Source organism: Geotrypetes seraphini, chromosome 2, assembly GCF_902459505.1.
Source record: "Geotrypetes seraphini chromosome 2, aGeoSer1.1, whole genome shotgun sequence".
NCBI classification, from domain to species: Eukaryota; Metazoa; Chordata; class Amphibia; order Gymnophiona; family Dermophiidae; genus Geotrypetes; species Geotrypetes seraphini.
Genome location: NC_047085.1, coordinates 502,613,030 through 502,630,871, shown reverse-complemented (window position 1 = coordinate 502,630,871; position 17,842 = coordinate 502,613,030). Strand labels below are relative to the sequence as shown.

General features: G+C 41.4%; 1 protein-coding gene across 1 annotated transcript; it reads right to left on the bottom strand.

Annotated features, from left to right (window-relative positions):
- Positions 1–2,499: 2,499 nt before the first annotated feature.
- Positions 2,500–17,634, bottom strand: LOC117354497 (zinc finger protein 665-like). Its single transcript, XM_033932140.1, has 4 exons — positions 17,367–17,634; positions 16,711–16,837; positions 13,456–13,575; positions 2,500–6,065 (listed from the first exon to the last, which is right to left on the bottom strand). The coding sequence occupies exons 1-4, from the start codon at positions 17,388–17,390 to the stop codon at positions 3,448–3,450; spliced, it is 2,889 nt and encodes a 962-aa protein (XP_033788031.1). The 5' UTR covers positions 17,391–17,634; the 3' UTR covers positions 2,500–3,447.
- Between the last annotated feature and the right edge of the window lie 208 nt (positions 17,635–17,842).

Below are 17,842 nucleotides of genomic sequence, written 5' to 3'. Positions count from 1 at the left end.
TCAGTTGTGCATCCGCTGTTCGGTGGAGGTAAATTCTTACTATCATGGTATTTGGAGTTGTGAGGGGATTCAGACCTTCTGGACGGATATGGCCTCCTTTTTACAGGGCTTGTTGCAGACCCCTGTGCCAGTCTCCGTGCAGTCTATGCTGTTTGCCCATTTCTCATTCTTGGGTATGTACACTTCTTATGAAAATTATTTCTTAGTAAATGTTTTATTTTGGGGAAGAAATGTATCCTGTGTTGCTGGCTTTCTCCTGAGCCCCCTTCCTATTGGCATTGGAGGAATCGCCTTCATGAACTTATGGGTTGGGAGGCCCGTTTGGCCTGTTCTTCTCGACGCCGGAGCAGAGACTTTGTTCACACTTGGACTCCTTATTTGAACATTTTGACTCCTGAGAGTCGTAGCCGTGTTTTGAATAGACTTCACCTTTGATTCTGTGTTTCACAGTGTTTTTGCTGATCCCTGCCTCTGAGTTTTTGTATCTGTGGGGGGATGGGACGGGGGGGTGGGGGGTTGGGGCTTCTTTGCTGTGGGGTGGGGGTGCGGTGGGTCCGGGGAGGGCATAAGAGTCCAGCCCTCCGCGGTTGTTTGATGAAAATGTATACCATAGTTCTTCTTTCTGTTGTACAAATTTTTTTCTGCCTAATAAAATAGATTTGAACATATTCGTGAGCGCGTTTTACAATTTTTTTTTTACATAGTTCCCCCCCCCCCCGACGTCTGATTCACCCCGCAGGACCGCTCGCACCCCCACCCCGAAGGACCGCTCATACGCACTCGCACCCACACCCCCACCCCGAAGGATCGCTCGCAGGCACTTGCACCCGCACCCCAACCCCGAAGGACTGCTCGCACCCCCACAGCCTCCCGACCCCCTCTCCATCATGTAGAAGCTCCTACCGCGTTGTCCTGCTGCTTCCTCTTTGGCGGTCCCGGCCCTTCTGTGAACCCTACGCTGCTTCCTCTTCCAGTGGTCCCGCCCTTTCTCTGACATCAGAGAAAGGGTGGGACCGCCGGAAGAGGAAGCAGCGCTGGCGCAGGGCTCACAGAAGGGCCGGGACCGCCGAAGAGGAAGCAGCAGGACAACGCGGTAGGAGCTTCTACATGATGGAGGGGGGGTCGGGAGGCTGTGGGGGTACAAGTGGTCCTTTGGGGTTGGGGTGCGGGTGCGTGCAAGCGGTCCTGCGGATGTCGGGGGGGGGGGGCATCAGGCTTTCAGGGTGGGGACAGGACTTCAAGGGGGAGAGGAGAGTCGGGGCAGGCGAAAGGAGAGTCGGGGTGGCCAGAGGAGAGTCGGGGCAGGTGAAAGGAGAGTCGGGCGGCGACGGGAGAGTCGGGGCGGCATGCGCGGTATACGGGTGTGCGCGGTATCTAAAAATTTATTTACATAAATTACAGTTTCCCGCGCGCTATATCCGTGTGCACGTTTTACACGGGTGCGCGTTATCTACGTGAAAATACGGTACTAAGGAATTCCATTACGCGCTACCTGAAAAACTAACACTAAAACTTTAACCAAAATTCTACATTTAACAGGAAGCCAGTGGGGGGAGGGGGGGTCACATGTTCCAACCTATCACTTCCAAAAATCATCCGTGCAGTGGCATTCTGGACTACCTGCAGTGCCCTACACTTAGAGGATCCCATCTCCAGGTACAGGGCATTGCAATAGTCCAATTTCTGTAATATATATTGAACTACTATCCAAAAATCATATTTTGATAACATTGCTTCCAGTTTATTCAATAGCTGCATTTGGAAAAATGAAGATTTCACTGTAGCTAACACTTGATCTCTCATTGATGATGTCAAATCTAACCAAATTCCAATAACTTTAATTTTCTTCTTTACCGAATAGCTATTTAGGATCCAACCAATATTAAGTAACAGTTTCTAATCACATTACCACAGCTATATTATAAGAATATTGTAGGACCATGAGCTAACTCTAAAATTTGTCCTAAACTACTTCAAATATTAACCATATCTTATCTACAAGAGGTAGAACATATTTAGACTTGTTCTCATAAGGTTGAATTTTTACCATAGTTTTCTTGGACCACCTAAATGTGCATATGGTTTCAGGGCTGTTTGAATTCACTGAAAGACAGTAAAATATGTTTGAAGCTTTCACCACATTCAGGACATGTAAATGGTTTCATTCCTGTGTGGATTCTTTGATAGATTTTCAGAGTCCCCTTCTGACTGAAGCAGTCACATTTAGTACATTTAAATCATTTCATCGCAATCAGGGCAGGATTAATTCTTCGAGGGCCTCTAGGCACTGGGACCCCCTGGGCCTGCCCCACCCATGCCCCGCCCACACTCCACCTCATTTATCTGTTTTCTTATTTACTTTTTTATTTCCACTTATATTTATTTATTTATTTTTTTATTCAAAACAAAGAAAGATTAGCATACCAGTGCACAGTTTTTCTTCTATGCAACCCCCAAACATCCCTGAACAAATCTCCCTTCCTTCCCTTCCCACCGACTTACCCAGGACATTAACTCTGAACCCTTTCAATATGTATATAAAAGCGTTCAAATATATTGTAAAGCAGTAATACTATCCGAAATATAAGTCTATATTAATGACTGCAATCTTTTACCAAACTCAGTGCATGTAAATGATTTGACTCCTGTGTGTGCATTCTCTAGTAGCTTCAGGGCTACAAAAGTAAGAAATTTCTCAATCACACTTTAGCATTTCTGGTAGCTTCCCACGACAAAGAATTCTGATCATTGTTGCTTACTGCTCATTCTTATACACATTTTAGAACACACTTGAAGACCTATCTCTTCTCAAAAGTATTTGGCTAATTAACTTATTCCTATCTTCTAGACTATGTTTACTGTTTATAATCTTTTGTAAACCGCGTTGAACTTACGGTTACGCAGTTAATAAGCACAATGTTATGTTATGCTATGTTCAGGCTGAAGCTTTTATCACATTCAGTATATGTAAATGCTTTGACTCCTGTGTAAATTCTCAGATGGTTTGTAAAGTGTATATTCTGAGTAAAGCTTTTACCATATTCAGTAAATGTAAAAGGTTTGATTCCTATATTGATTCTCTAGTGGATTGTGAGACTACATTTCTTACTGAAGCATTTATCACATTCAGTATATGAAATAGTTTGACTCTTATTTGGATTCTCTGGTGGTTTCTAAGCTTTGCCTTCTTAGCACATTCAGTACATATAAATGGTTTCACTCCTGTGTGGATTCTTTGGTGTATTTTAAGAGTTCCTTTAGCTTGAACCTTCATCATAGTCAGTACATTCAAATTGCTTTACTTTAGAGTGAATTATCTGATGACTTCTGAGATTTGATTTCCACAGGAAGCTTTATTAACATTCAATACATGTAAATGGTTTAATTCCTGTATGGATTTTCTGGTGGCATGTAAGCTCCAACTGCAGACTGAAGCTTTTATCACACTCAGTACATGTATATGGTTATTCCTGTGTGAACCCTCTGATGGTTTGTAAAGTGTATCTTCTGAGTAAAACTTTTACCACATTCAGGACATGTAAATGGTTTAATTCCTGCGTGGACATTCTGGTGGTTTGTAAGGTGTGACTTCTGAGTAAAACTTTTACCACATTCAGTACATGTAAATGGTTTGACTCCTCTGTGGATTCTCTGGTGGATTATGAGTTTTGCTTTCTCAATAAAGTTTTTACCACATTCAGTACATGTATATGGTTTGATACCTGTGTGTATTCGCTGGTGGATTGTGAGGTTTCGTTTCCCTCTGAAGCTTTTACCACATTCATTACATATAAATGGTGTCATTCCTGTGTGGATACTCTGGTGGTTTGTAAAGTGTGTCTTCTGAGTAAAGCTTTTACCACATTCCATACATGTAAATGGTTTAATTTCTGCGTGGACACTCTGGTGGTTTGTAAGGTGTGACTTCTGAGTAAAGCTTTTATCACATTCAGTACATGTAAATGGTTTGACTCCTCTGTGGATTCTCTGGTGGATTCTGAGTTTTGCTTTCTCAATAAAGCTTTTACCACATTCAATACATATATATGGTTTGATTCCTGTGTGGATTCTTTGGTGGATTGTGAAGTTTCCTTTTCTTCTGAAGCTTTTACCACATTCATTACATGTATATGGTTTGATGCCTGTGTGGATTCTCTGGTGGATTGTGAGGTTTTCTTTTCTTCGGAAGCATTTACCACATTCAGTACATGTAAATGGTTTAATTCCTGCGTGGATATTCTGGTGGTTTGTAAGGTGTGTCTTCCGAGTAAAGCTTTTACCACATTCAGTACATGTAAATGGTTTGACTCCTCTATGGATTCTCTGGTGGATTGTGAGGTTTCCTTTTCTTTGGAAGCATTTACCACATTCAGGACATGTAAAGGGTTTAATTTCTGCGTGGATATTCTGGTGGTTTGTAAGGTGTGTCTTCCCAGTAAAGCTTTTACCACATTCAATACATGTAAATGGTTTGACTCCTCCATGGATTCTCTGGTGGTTTATGAGTTTTGCTTTCTCAATAAAGCTTTTACCACATTCAGTACATGTATATGGTTTGATTCCTGTGTGGATTCTCTGGTGGATTGTGAGGTTTCCTTTTCTTCGGAAACTTTTACCACATTCATTACATGTATATGGTTTGATTCCTGTGTGGATTCTCTGGTGGATTGTGAGGTTTCCTTTTCTTCTGAAGCTTTTACCACATTCATTACATGTATATGGTTTGATTCCTGTGTGGATTCCTTGGTGGATTGTGAGGTTTTCTTTTCTTCGGAAGCATTTACCACATTCAGTACATATAAATGGTTTAATGCCTGTGTGGACACTATGGTGGCTTGCAAGGTGTGTCTTCTGAGTAAAACTTTTACCACATTCACTACATGTAAATGGTTTGACTCCTCTATGGATTCTTTGGTGGATTATGAGTGTTCCCTTCCCACTGAAGCATTTACTACATTCACTACATTCAAACTGTTTCACTTTGGAGTGAATTCTCTGATGTCGTTTTAGGCATGAACTCCACAGAAAGCTTTTACCACACGCAGTAAATGTAAATGGTTTGACCCCTGTGTGGATTCTGTGGTGGACTTTGAGATTTGCCTTCCGACTGAAGCTTTTACCACATTCAGTGCATGTAAATGGGTTTGAACCTGTGTGGGCTCCGTTGTTAATTGTCAGATTTGCTTTGGGGCTGAATTTAGTATCACACTGAGCATTTCTTTTCTGGTATTTTTGTAAGTCTTCCATCTTATTTAAAGGTAATTCATATTTACTAAAACTAAATGTTCTCTCACCATTTTGACTTTTTTGAGGTTTTGTGAATGATTTCCTATGACAGAAGCTTTTCTTACATTCACTAGTTGAAATTGGTTTCTCTTCTTGGTGGGATTTTCCACTGCTTGGGAAATTTTCTTGCAGGCTGAAGCCGTCGCTGCTACCAGGACACAAAAATGGTTTCTGATCATTGTGTATACTCAGATTTTTCTTGAGGTTGGCTAGAGTAGTAAAGGTTTTCCCATATTCTGCACTTGTACACATTCTTGTATCTTTATGAATTTTCTGGAATTGCATTAGTTCTTCATTCATACTAAATCCTTCCCCATACTCAGCACATGGCAAACGCTTTTCTCCTGCGTATATTTTCTGTTGTCCATATGGCTGAGTTATGGGTGTGGACTCCACATTCTGACTGCAGGATTCTCCCCAGTCTGTACCTGTAAATTGGTTCTCTTTAGTGTCAGATCCATGCCATAATTTCTGTGTTACAGAATCCCTGGGGAATATTTCACACACATCACAGAAACATCTTTGTTCTCTTGTCCGGTTCCTCTGCTCTTCCTCTATCTGTGCGACATTAGTAGCACTGTGTTGACGCAGTGCAGAGTCTCCTGTTGAATTTCTTTCTTTCTTTTGTGACTCAAATTGATTCTTGCACTTTGCTCTCTGGTCAAAACAAAAAAATGGCTTCTCTTTGTCTCTTTCTGATGAGTTTTTCTTCCTTTCTGGAGTCTCACCTAACTCCCAGTGCAGTATCTCTGTTTTATTATGTCTGGGCTCATTGATTCCTATTAAAAAAATGAAAGTAAACATTGATCATTATTGTAGTAGAAAGACCATTGAACAAGCTCAGTGATACATAAACAATCATTTTTCTTGTGTTTTTGTTCTCCTAAAGCAGCACAGTGGAAAATGCAGGGTCATGTTTTTCTTGCATCCAAATTTAAAAAAATAATTGTACTTTATGAACTTGTGCTTTGGTGATTCTGAAGAACTATTTTCAAAGCTCAGGCAACATGCCAGAATTGAAGACAACAGCTTCATATCTTGATTAAGTAGCGATGTGGGCCTATATGGCCTCACCAGTTCAGCATCCCCTTCCTTTTTTTTTTTTTAGTTTTTTATTGATTTTTTCACATATCAACAAGTGTTATAAATTTTCCATACATTTATCTTAACAATACACTTGATATCTCTATAATGTATTTTATATAAACCATATTTTATATTATTTTTCTTATGAATTTATATAACATATATATTGTAATGATTTTATCAATTATTATTTAATTATGAACCCTTTTCCCTCCCTTTATCACATTAATTTCTCATAAGACTATCATTCATTCATTATGATATATTTTTTATAATGTATAATAAAGAGAATAAATTCTTTACCCCTTCCCTCCCTCCCTTCTTTAACCATTATCTTATTATGGGAAAAAATTAAAATCAGTCATTGCAAAAATCTGTTAATGGTCCCCAAATCTTCTTGAACTTATCCATATATCCTTTTTGTTGCAAATGTACGCTCCATCTTATATATTTTAGGAAGGATCTCTACATGTTCTGGGAGAAAATTGCCCCAACCTCTTCTCCTGAAACTCAGCACACATAGCTGCTAAAGCAGAACCAATTTGATGCAGTATAATTTTTTTTTTTAATTCAAGGCCTATTCTGTCAGGACTTAGCCAATTTAAGAAGGCTGATTGCCTACTGAATTTCTTTCACCTCAATGAGCACATTCAATATTTCCAGACGAGCTTCAGTGACCTGGGTCAGTTCTGTGGCACAAATAAAATCATCTCAAGACTACATATCGAAAGGGCCTTGATCATATCAAGCTCTGTAAAAAACGCACAAATTTGATTTTAGATATCTGTATTCTGGGTATACACTATGGTTCTCTTCCCCGTATTGCAGGGAAACACATGCCAATTTTCATTGGGGCTGCAACAGGTTGGCAAGAAGCTTTTCCAGACTTGTTCCCCCAGGAGTGCAGCCTATACCTGTAAATTTGAAAGTGTGTCATCACTTGTCAATTAGTGACATCTATGGGTGCTGAGGGAGAATCAGGACTAAGGCCTCCATGAAAATGTAGGTGAAGACCCCTATGAGACCCCCAGAGGATATTTTTAAGAAAAACACTGTGCTATTGAATGCAGGTTTCTGAATAATGAAAGAATCATCTCTCTCCCTGTCAGCAGAAACAATTTGCATGTAAGCTGACTTTTGTCTATTACTAATAAACCTATATTATATACAGCAATTGGGTTGTCATTGCGAGGTCATTATTCTGAAAAGGTTAGCAGCCACCAAGTTGGCTTCCTACAACTTGCGTTTTCAACCATATAAGCCATGATGTTTGTCCCTCTGGGAAGGCCTTAGTGACTTCCCAGAAAATGGAATGAGACATCTCACTTTTTGAAATAAAGTGTAAGTATTTCCTCTAGGCATCAGACAGGTAGGACAAGAAGAAATCATGTAACTTAGAGGGTACAGTTCAACTTCCACGTCCTGTCCTCTGATTCATGCTGCCATTTAAGGCGGTCAGACAGCAGCACCACATGTCATATGGGCACAAAGACGTAACCAATGTGGGAGTAACTATCGTGAACCCAAGAGTGAAAAGTAGAGTCATACTCTCCCGAGTGGTAGATCCTGCAGGCATCAATGAAGCCCAATTTAGGTATTGTAAGTTTTATGTTAGCCTGCACATGTCGTACACTTCTCCTTGGGTGAATCTTTTCATAAATGTGGTTAATAGATCTGAATCAATCAAGAAATTAACTCCCACGCACTCGTACTTCTGGGGTGTTCTGGCTGATTTGGAATTAATGCCGGGGGTCACTACAGATATTAGAATCCCCCGCCACCAGAAGAAGGTAATTCTGGAGTGTAAGTAGTATCAAGGAGTGGAGAAAAGAATCAAGGGGAATAAACATTTGGGGCCCAGAGATTACAGAGAACTACCTTCCGCCCTTGAAAATCTCTTGTGAAGATAACAAACCATCCCTGGGGGGGGGGGGGGGGCCTTATTAATAGGTTTATGGGAAGTAAACGCCACACCATAATGCTTTAAAATTACTATACTCCTCTGTTTGGAATTATAAAAGAAAAAGAAAGAAGCTAATTTGCCCACCCAATCTTTCTAAAGTGTTCCTCGGCATTAAGATGTTTCTAGTACGAACGCAACAGAACAAAAGTAGAACCCTAAATCGAGGAGGTACAAAAACAAGGTAAAAATTGAAGAGCCTCCCTCACCCCAAGAAGTCTACAAAGATTAGGGGAAAGAGATGAAATCCAGCTCCAGACTGAAGAAGATCCACAAAGAAATTTATGAATTAAGATATTAAAGTGTTAAACGGGCAAGCCCTCAGTCACACAGCAACCTCTGGAGTCTCCAGGGAAAAGCTGTCGCGGGTTTACACCCAGAAAGGTGTTAACTGCGAAACATCCCCGGGCTTGCTCCGAATAATATTTTAAGTGCCTATAAAGTGCAACGTGTGAAAAACTCAAATAGAAAAAACACACACTATCAAAATAAAGATGGAATTCATCTCTTCCCCCTAAGCTGGGGGCCAAGCAGGAAAGTAAGTGTCCAAATCTAACCAAACTCAAAAAAACACAGTCTGAAAGAACTTAGCTTCTCCGTGTGTGGTGGAGGTATTAATCAACAAGCAGCAAACAAAGTCTTTTCCCTGGAGACTCCAGAGGTTGCTGTGTGACTGAGGGCTTGCCCATTTAACACTTTAATATCTTAATTCATAAATTTCTTTGTGGATCTTCTTCAGTCTGGAGCTGGATTTCATCTCTTTCCCCTAATCTTTGTAGACTTCTTGGGGTGAGGGAGGCTCTTCAATTTTTATCTAGTACGAACGCAACATCCACCCACATCTTCTTGAGATATGCTAGAAGCTTAGTCCTTGGAAAGTTTAGTCTTGCTACATTTAAGGTTAAAAACCTCAACTCAGCCATTGTCAGAAACCCACAGCCCAGAAATCAGTAGGCAACAGATAAAAAACCCCAACTAGAAGAAGGCCTCCCAGCTGAACCCCCCCCCCCACCCCCAGGGATTATAAAACTACCAAGTGGCTGAATCCTCGTTGAAATATTTGGGGGGTTCTTATCCCGCTTGACCTTTCTCGTTTGTATTCTTTGAATGTGGAACCACTTTTTCAGGCTCTTATAAATCTCTTGCAGTTGTGGCGGAGTCTTCCGTTTTCGCTTCTGGGTCGGGTGAGTTTGTATAACATGCTTATTGTTCTGGGTTGGTTGTATGTCTTTCAAGTGCTCCCTCTCTATCTGACCTCTAAGGATGAAAAGCGACTGGAGCATTTGGTTCAGAGGTTTCTTTGGGCGGGTAAGAGAGCTCAACTACTTTATCGGCTGGCGGCCACTCCCTGGTATAATCTTCGTTTCTTGACTGTCGGTTGTGGCATGTGCTATGTCAATGAGCTTTTTCGGGGTACTTCAACCTTTACTAACACCACCCCTCCCCCGATCCAGCAGGAGAGAACACTTCAAAAGAAGTGGTGCCAACGGCTCACCGAGACCAGCAGCAGTATCGGGAGCCCCTCTCCAGCAGGGCACCTGATCACAGTTACACCCCTCCCCCGATCCAGCAGGGGAGAATACTTTAAATATATATTTTTTATTTCTCTTGATACTTATTTTTTATCTCTATTTTTTATTTATTTTACTTATTTATTTTTAATTCTATCTTTAATTTATGTATTCATTACTTGGTGAAATATTCATTTCTATCTCTATATCTATCTCTGTCTTTATATTTTATCTTTATTTTTCTTAAATTGTCTCTTCAGGTACTTTAGTTAGATTGTGAGCCTTTGGGACAGTTAAGGAATTTTCAAGTACCTATCTTATTTATTTTTATTTATTGTATCTTTTAATGCATTCATTTTTGTAAACGGCTTAGAAACCTCACGGTTATTAGCGGTATATAAGAATTAAATTAAATTATATTCTGTTCCTTCCCCTCAGTCTGGGCTCCTGCACCGTCCTCTGCAGCGGGTCTGACACTGGGTCTGTAAATTTCATTCCGTCAGTCCTACTGTTTCGCCTTTCTTGCCTATACGTTTCAATGGTAATTTTCTTCCTGGGGTGGATGGGGCTCGTTTTATCAGATGGGAAGCACAGGCGATTCATTATTTGTTTCAATTGGTGAAGGATGATGGGAAGATCAAATCTTTTGATCAACTGCAAGAGGACTTTGATCTCCCTCACACTGATGGATTTGCTTATAAGCAGATTCATCACATTACTTCCTTACAATTTTGTCAGGAGTTGTTGTCTACTGCATATACCATTGGATCACAGCTCCCGGTTCCTCTTTTTGAAAGATGAGTCCTCTCTGCTTGACCATGCTAGATTGCGAGATGCTTGAGCTCGTGATCTCAATATTGAATTACTCCAATGATGTGATTTTACACACTGTTAAAAAATTGCCTGCCTTACGCAAATATACATCTTTTTGCGAACAACATTATAAACTGGTCTTACGATTGTACATTTCTCCTAAGAGGGCTCATCTCTCTGGGTTCAGAGCATCTGCTGAATGTCTTAGTAACATATAGTAACATAGTAGATGACGGCAGATAAAGACCCGAATGGTCCATCCAGTCTGCCCAACCTGATTCAATTTAAATTTTTTATTTTTTCTTCTTAGCTATTTCTGGGCAAGAATCCAAAGCTCTACCTGGTACTGTGCTTGGGTTCCAACTGCCGAAATCTCTGTTAAGACTTACTCTAGCCCATCTACACCCTCCCAGCCATTGAAGCCCTCCCCAGCCCATCCTCCACCAAACGGCCATATACAGACACAGACCGTGCAAATCTGCCCAGTACTGGCCTTAGTTCAATAGTTAATCTTATTTTCTGATTCTAGATCCTTTGTGTTCATCCCACGCTTCTTTGAATTCAGTCACCGTTTTACTCTCCGCCACCTCTCTCGGGAGCGCATTCCAGGCTGTTATGCGCCCGAAGCTGGTTTGGGACATATGGTTTGGATCTGTCCTACTATTCGATCCTTTTGGGACACCATATTACTTTTTGTGGAGCATATCTGGAATGTTATTTGGTGCCTCCCTACATTATTATCCTCGAAGGCGAGGAGCTGCTTCTTTTCTCAGGTGGACACTTCTGGTTGCTCTGAAATGCAGTCTGCTCAAATGGTTGGAGGTGGACACTCCTGATTATTCCCTCTAGTGCAGGTGCCTGATTACGCTCCTGATGTGGGAAAGAAGAGAGGTGTTGGATTTTTCTTCCTTACCAGGGCGCACTTTCCAGCGCACCTGGGAGCCATTCTGGAATACCATGACTCCCTTGGCTCGTAGTCGCTTATTGAACTGTTGACCTGTCGTTCAAGTTTTTCAAGTTTTATTAGGATTTTATATACCGCCTATCAAGGTTATCTAAGCGGTTTACAATCAGATACTCAAGCATTTTCCCTATCTGTCCCGGTGGGCTCACAATCTATCTAACGTACTTTGAATTTTTATGAGTTTCTGTGTATACTTTTCTCTGCTGGTTCACATTCAGGTTTGTAGCTTGAAGGAGGACTGGGGGGGGGGGGAGGATTGGGGTTTGGGTGTGGTAGGGTTGCCCTGTGTTTGTTGACAAAGTGAGCTTGTGGGTTTGGTTTTTTTTGTAAAGCTGTGATTTCTGTATCTCTTCCTGTTGAGCTCAATAAAAATATATTTCACACTAAAACTACCAAGTATGCTGGAGCCTCTCCCACCTCCTCATCCTACTGCAATACCCCCTCCCCTTCCCACCTGCAAACCACAAACATGCACCAAAAACTTCCCATCACTGTCCATTCCAAAAATGCAAGCGTGCATCCCCCATCATTCACACCAAAGAGTCCGATTCAATCACATATACTAACTTTATAAAAATATGGGGGCCATTGGCAAAATATTGTGGTGAATAGTCATTAATTCTTCTCTTCTCCTTTTCTTTTTTCTTTTTTAGCACACTAAAGGGGGGAGGGAGTTGGGAATAATTTTACATAATATGTGATAATATGTTATATAATATGTGTATATTCCTATTAAAATGTGATAAAGGATGGGTGGTAGGGGCGGTTATTGCATCACCAGATTTTATGTGGTAGATATTAATGTGCTATTGTGTAATAATTTGTATAATATATTCTTCTGTGCACTTGCTGTTCAATTTGAAAACGAATAAAGAATTATTTAAAAAAAAAAAAAAAAAAATCACATTCCCAAAACCCCCAGTAATACTACCCAGACAAATGTCATGGAAAAAACCCAGACTCACCCCTCCTCTCACCCAGCCTTATATTTACAACAATGCTGAAGCCCCTTACAGAAATTAAAACTTCAAAACCAGAAAGAGAACAGTCAAAAAAGAAGAAAGGAATTATGATCACCAACAAAGGTGCACCTGGCACACCTTCCCCCTCCCACAGTGACCAGCATCTAAGGGGGGCAACTGGCCCAAGAAAAGCATAATCTAAGCATTGATGAGGTGCACAAGTTCCGTCCTCCTTCGAGTTAAGCACTATAAAGAACCAAATATTCAAGACCTCTGGAGACCCTGGACGATAAGCTTCAAGTCCTCCAAAGAGTCACACAGCCGCTGTTCCTGTGCGATAAAGAAGATCTTTACCTTTGTAGGATACCGAACTACAAACTGAATACCTTGGTTCCTCAGTTTGGAGAAGTAAGGTGCCACCAGTTCCCATAGCGACTCCATAGCGCCCAATCTATCCTCCTGACACGAGATTCAGTCCTCCGCCACCTGCAACCTCTGGCTCTGCCTTTCCAAACTTTCTTTGATATCATTCACCGTTGCCAGAAGTTTGGATAACTAGACGAAGTTACTCTGCAACAGGCCCAATGGCTTGGAACAGGTTGCCAACAGGACTTTAATGTCAATCAAATTTGAGTCAGTTTAAACTATTATTGAAGTGACATCTGATTATTCAGCACAGATGACATAAGGGATTTATGACCTGAACACTTCATTGTTGGTTTGTTGTTTTAATATTAGGTATATATTGGAATAAGACGATCTATAAATTTTTAATAAATGAAATTAAATTCATGAAAAATCATTGATCATTATAGAAAGGATCTTAGTGATCTCCTTCAATTTTAAACTAGTCCCTCTTATTACTGGACTCACCTGAGCAGCTGCTTTTTCCAGTCTCTCTTTCCTCTGATCCAGTTTCATCCCTGATATACGGCTCTTCACCTCGTTCAATGTGAGAGATAATATCAGGGGTGTCAGTCGGAGAATACATTCCTGTGGAAAAACCATGATCGCTTGATATATGATTCCCCCAAATCAACATTTAGAGACAATTTCCAGCAGAAAGATATTCATCAACTTCAGTGAACAAAAACTCAAAACTCAGGCAAAGGGAAACATTTTATGGCCCTGTATTTATCAGAAAAATCATTTTTGTAATCTCAAAATGTTCAGTATACTGCAACACATTATGCTTCATTTTGATATATGCAAGTCTCATACAACATACGAGTCTCCTTCATGACACCCAGAACATGTGGAATAGGGTGCAGGAAGCACTCTGAGCATGCTCACACTGATGCCAGCTCAGAGGATGAGCAGGAAACCAAAATATTTTCTATATCCTTTGCAAATAAAAAGAGGGGGAGGGAGAGACAGAGAAAGAATTGGTCCTGGGGGAGGAGGACAGAGAGAGAGAGTTGGACCTAGGGAGGAGGGATGGAGAATGAGTGAAAAGAGAGAATTGTACCTGGGGGAGGGAGGGAAAAAGGAAAACCTCAAAATAACGACTTCCTGGATCAATAATATATTTGGATTGTTGTTTTAATTACCTATTGTTACAAACTGAATATTGCTAAGCTTGTTCTGTTACACTGCAGAAGCTTTCCTGTTTACTGCGTCCTTAAAGTCTGTGCAATGAGCTGGCTGTGATGAAGGGTCTGGTGAGGTCAGCAAGTCACGCCGGAACACTAGGGCAGAAATGCTGATGCCAGAAAGTAACACATCCATGAATTTGACCCATTTTCAAACTATAAATAGGTAACCAGGCAGCTTTCTCTAGATGGTCAGACTTTTATCACCCCAAGTTCTGTTTGTTAGTTTTTGGACATCAGCTCCTCACTCCATGTACCATTCCTGTGGATTTCTGGACCCCCAGTTGCATGAAATCTTCTCTTGTGTGCGCTAAATTTTAAATGACCAAACATTCAGCCATTTCTGAAGTTTTCTTAAATTACTTCCCAGGTGTTCTCCAAGGACAGCAGAACATGTATTCTCACACGTAGGTGACATCATCCAATGGAAGCCCAGTGCGGACGATGCCCAGTGTTGTATCTCTTTGAGAAGCCTCAATTCAAGGTGGTGCATGATTCATTTGCAACTGAAAAGCTCCATTTCCTACTAATATTTTTCCTTTGTTACTACTTCTAAAAGCATGCCGAAGAGGAAAGAAGGGTGCTGTTGCCCCTACCAACCTTGACCCTTACCTTGAAAATTCATCAATCACTGGTTCAGAGTTTCTTGGAAATTCAGTCTTGGGGCATTCTTGCTGGAGCAGCGAAACCAGAAACTAACCCCTCCCTGCGTAGCAAGACTTCACTAAGTGCAAGTGCACCAGATTTGCCACCAGCAGCAGCATGCCAATCTGAGGATCACCCTAGTGACAAACTCAATACATCCAACCTCCAGAAGGTCATGCTGCCTTGGATCCTGCAGCCCACTGGATTATAGATAGCTCAATGTAGTTTCCTATTTGCTCTCGTTTACTACTTTTGTCAAAAAGGACCACAGGGGAGATACTCATGTCCACCAACTAATTAGAGACTAGCAGAAAAATAAGGCCTCTGCACAGGGCACTGGTGATATCTAGCCAAGAATATATAGTGTGCAGATATGCTCAAGGCTCTTTTGCATCCCTCTTCACTGCATTACATTATATTGCTACCATGTTTTCCTGAAAATAAGCCCTAACATGATTTTTAAAGCTGCTCCTAATATAAGCCCTACCCCAAAAATAAGCCCTAGTTAAGATCAACCCCCAAAGCCCCTCCCCCGAATGTCCCTGACATTAGTGCTGCCCGATTCACCAAAAAAATTAGACTCGTCGATTCAGTGACCCACACCCTGGTGAGACCTGACATACTTCCGCTCTGAAGCCTCCTAAAGCAGTGGCAATGGAAGCGCTCCGAACTGGCTGCTTTCCAGCCTTCTCCGCCAGGGCCTTCCCTCTGACACATCACTGATGACATCATCAGTGATGCAACAGAGGGAAGGCCCGAGTGGGGAAAGCCACTAAGCAGCCCGTTTAGAGCACTGCCGTCGCAGCTGTTTTTGGAGGCCTCAGAGGTAAAGTATGTCTGTCTCATGGTGGGAGGGAAAGAATTGGGTGGAGAAGAGGAAGAGAGAGATGATTGTTGTAAATGAAAAAAAAAAAGAAAGACATTCCCCGAAAATAAGCCATAATGTATTTTTTGGAGCAAAAATTAATATAAGACCCTGTCTTATTTTGGAGGAAACACGGTAGATGCCATCAACTCATGTTCGAGTCCTAGCGATGACTTGATGAAAATCATCACATAAGAATTAGCCTTTCTGGGTCAGACCAATGGTCCATCAAGCCCAGTAGCCCGTTCTCATGTAGGCCAATCCAGGTCACTAGTACCTGGCCAAAACCCAAGGAGAAGCAATATTTCATGCTACCGATCCAGACGTTACATTATACAGGTATTTATATCCCGCAATTACCAGCAGTCCATTGTAGATTACAAAAGCTAAGAGTCAGGAACACATCACCCAGGAATTACACAACATGTTCCAATTTAAGAATGACTAATGAAACATTTGACTGTCTGTCCCATTTAACCCTCTTCTCTGAGCCTTGTATTCCAGTCACTAACCTTGATCCCCAGTTTACAAAAGTATGGAGCAAAGAAGAACACTGGGCTAACCAGCATCAAATTGGAGAAAAGTGCTGATCAGCCTGGAACAACAAGATGTGGGGGTTCATTCCTGCTTCTTGTAAATCTAGAAGCAGAAGAAGAGGATCAAGGGTGTGAAAGGAGTGTGGAGATTGAAAAAGTGGAGGTTTCATTTTTTAGGCCTGAAAAGAAGAGTTAATGGCCAGAGCTCCATTTATTAAGTTTTCATTTGCTGCCCAGATTGGGAATAGAATGACTTGGGGTACATATCACCACAGGAAACGAGGGCTTCTATGATCATGTTGGCTAGAAATAAAAAAGTGTTCTGGCCCTTTTAAGATCGTGGCTGAGTTTTACCCAAGCTTAGGACTATAGATTCCTAGTATATGAGAGTAACTACAGTAAACTGGCCCTAAAATGATCACTGCAGCACTTCCACACATTTCTTTAGCAAAACACTAGAAAAATATCATTATAAAATATGGTGTTTTACCCAGTAAGATTAAGGTCTCATAGTTCTCCTTCATCACATCCTTGTAAAGCTCCTTCTGCCATTCTTCTAAATGCTCCCATTCCTCCTGGGAGAAATGGACAATGATGTCCTCAAAAGTTACTGGTATCTGAAACACAAACCATTTCACACTAAACATCTTCTCTCTCACGTTCATCAGTGGGGCTGGCAGAGCTTTCTGAGGGGATATAATTCACACTCACATAACATACAGTTCCAAGGCAAAATTATGTTTCAGAACACCTTTCAAAACTGTGAAGCAGAGAAAGTATTTTCTAGATATGCGATTCATAGGTACATAAAATACAGTCCAACAACAGGGTGAATCTCTTCATGAAAAGTCAGTTAAAGAACAGAAACTTCAAACTAGTTACAAACAGGCTCTTTGACTCCTAATTTCTATCCTTACACTCAGGAGGGCACTAAAGTGCTTATCCTCAATCATAAGAGCCAGCTGTCAATGCTTGAAGCAAACTCACTATGTACAGGGAGAGTTATTTCCAGTGGCTTTAACTCCTCTAATAACTTGGAAAAGTTGGCTACTATCTATGTCCTCAATCCTAGGTTTCCTATTAAATTCAGTGCTGACAGTGTAGTATCCCAGGTTAGAGAGGACAAAAGTGGGGGCAGTTTCCTACCCGATTAGAAGCTCCATCAGGCATCTTCCTCTCTACTTTTAAGAATTAGAAATCAGACCCTCTTTCTCCTGCTTTTTCCAGGGCTGAATGGGTGGGAAAGTAACGCAGGAACCGAGATCTGGGGCTTAACGATTGTTTAATCGGCCCCTTAGACTAATACGAACAGTGTCTTGTTTCCAACACACTGACCCCCCCCACTTCCCGCTGGGCGCAGACTTATGACGTCAGAACAAAGCGACGCATTCCACAGAGCCCGGACTGTCTCTGTCCAGTGGATGGGCGGAGCTTTATGCTCCAGCGCTGGGGGTGGAGCCTTTTGTGATGCGAATAAATGGGGTGGAGTTATAGGCTATCACGTTTCTGGGGGGGGGGGTGATTCAAAGGCTGCGATGCGGGGGAGGGTAAAGATGTCCTTTGATGGTCTTACGAGATTCAGGATTGGAATAAACTCCAGTTTAATAAATCCAAAGAGCCTA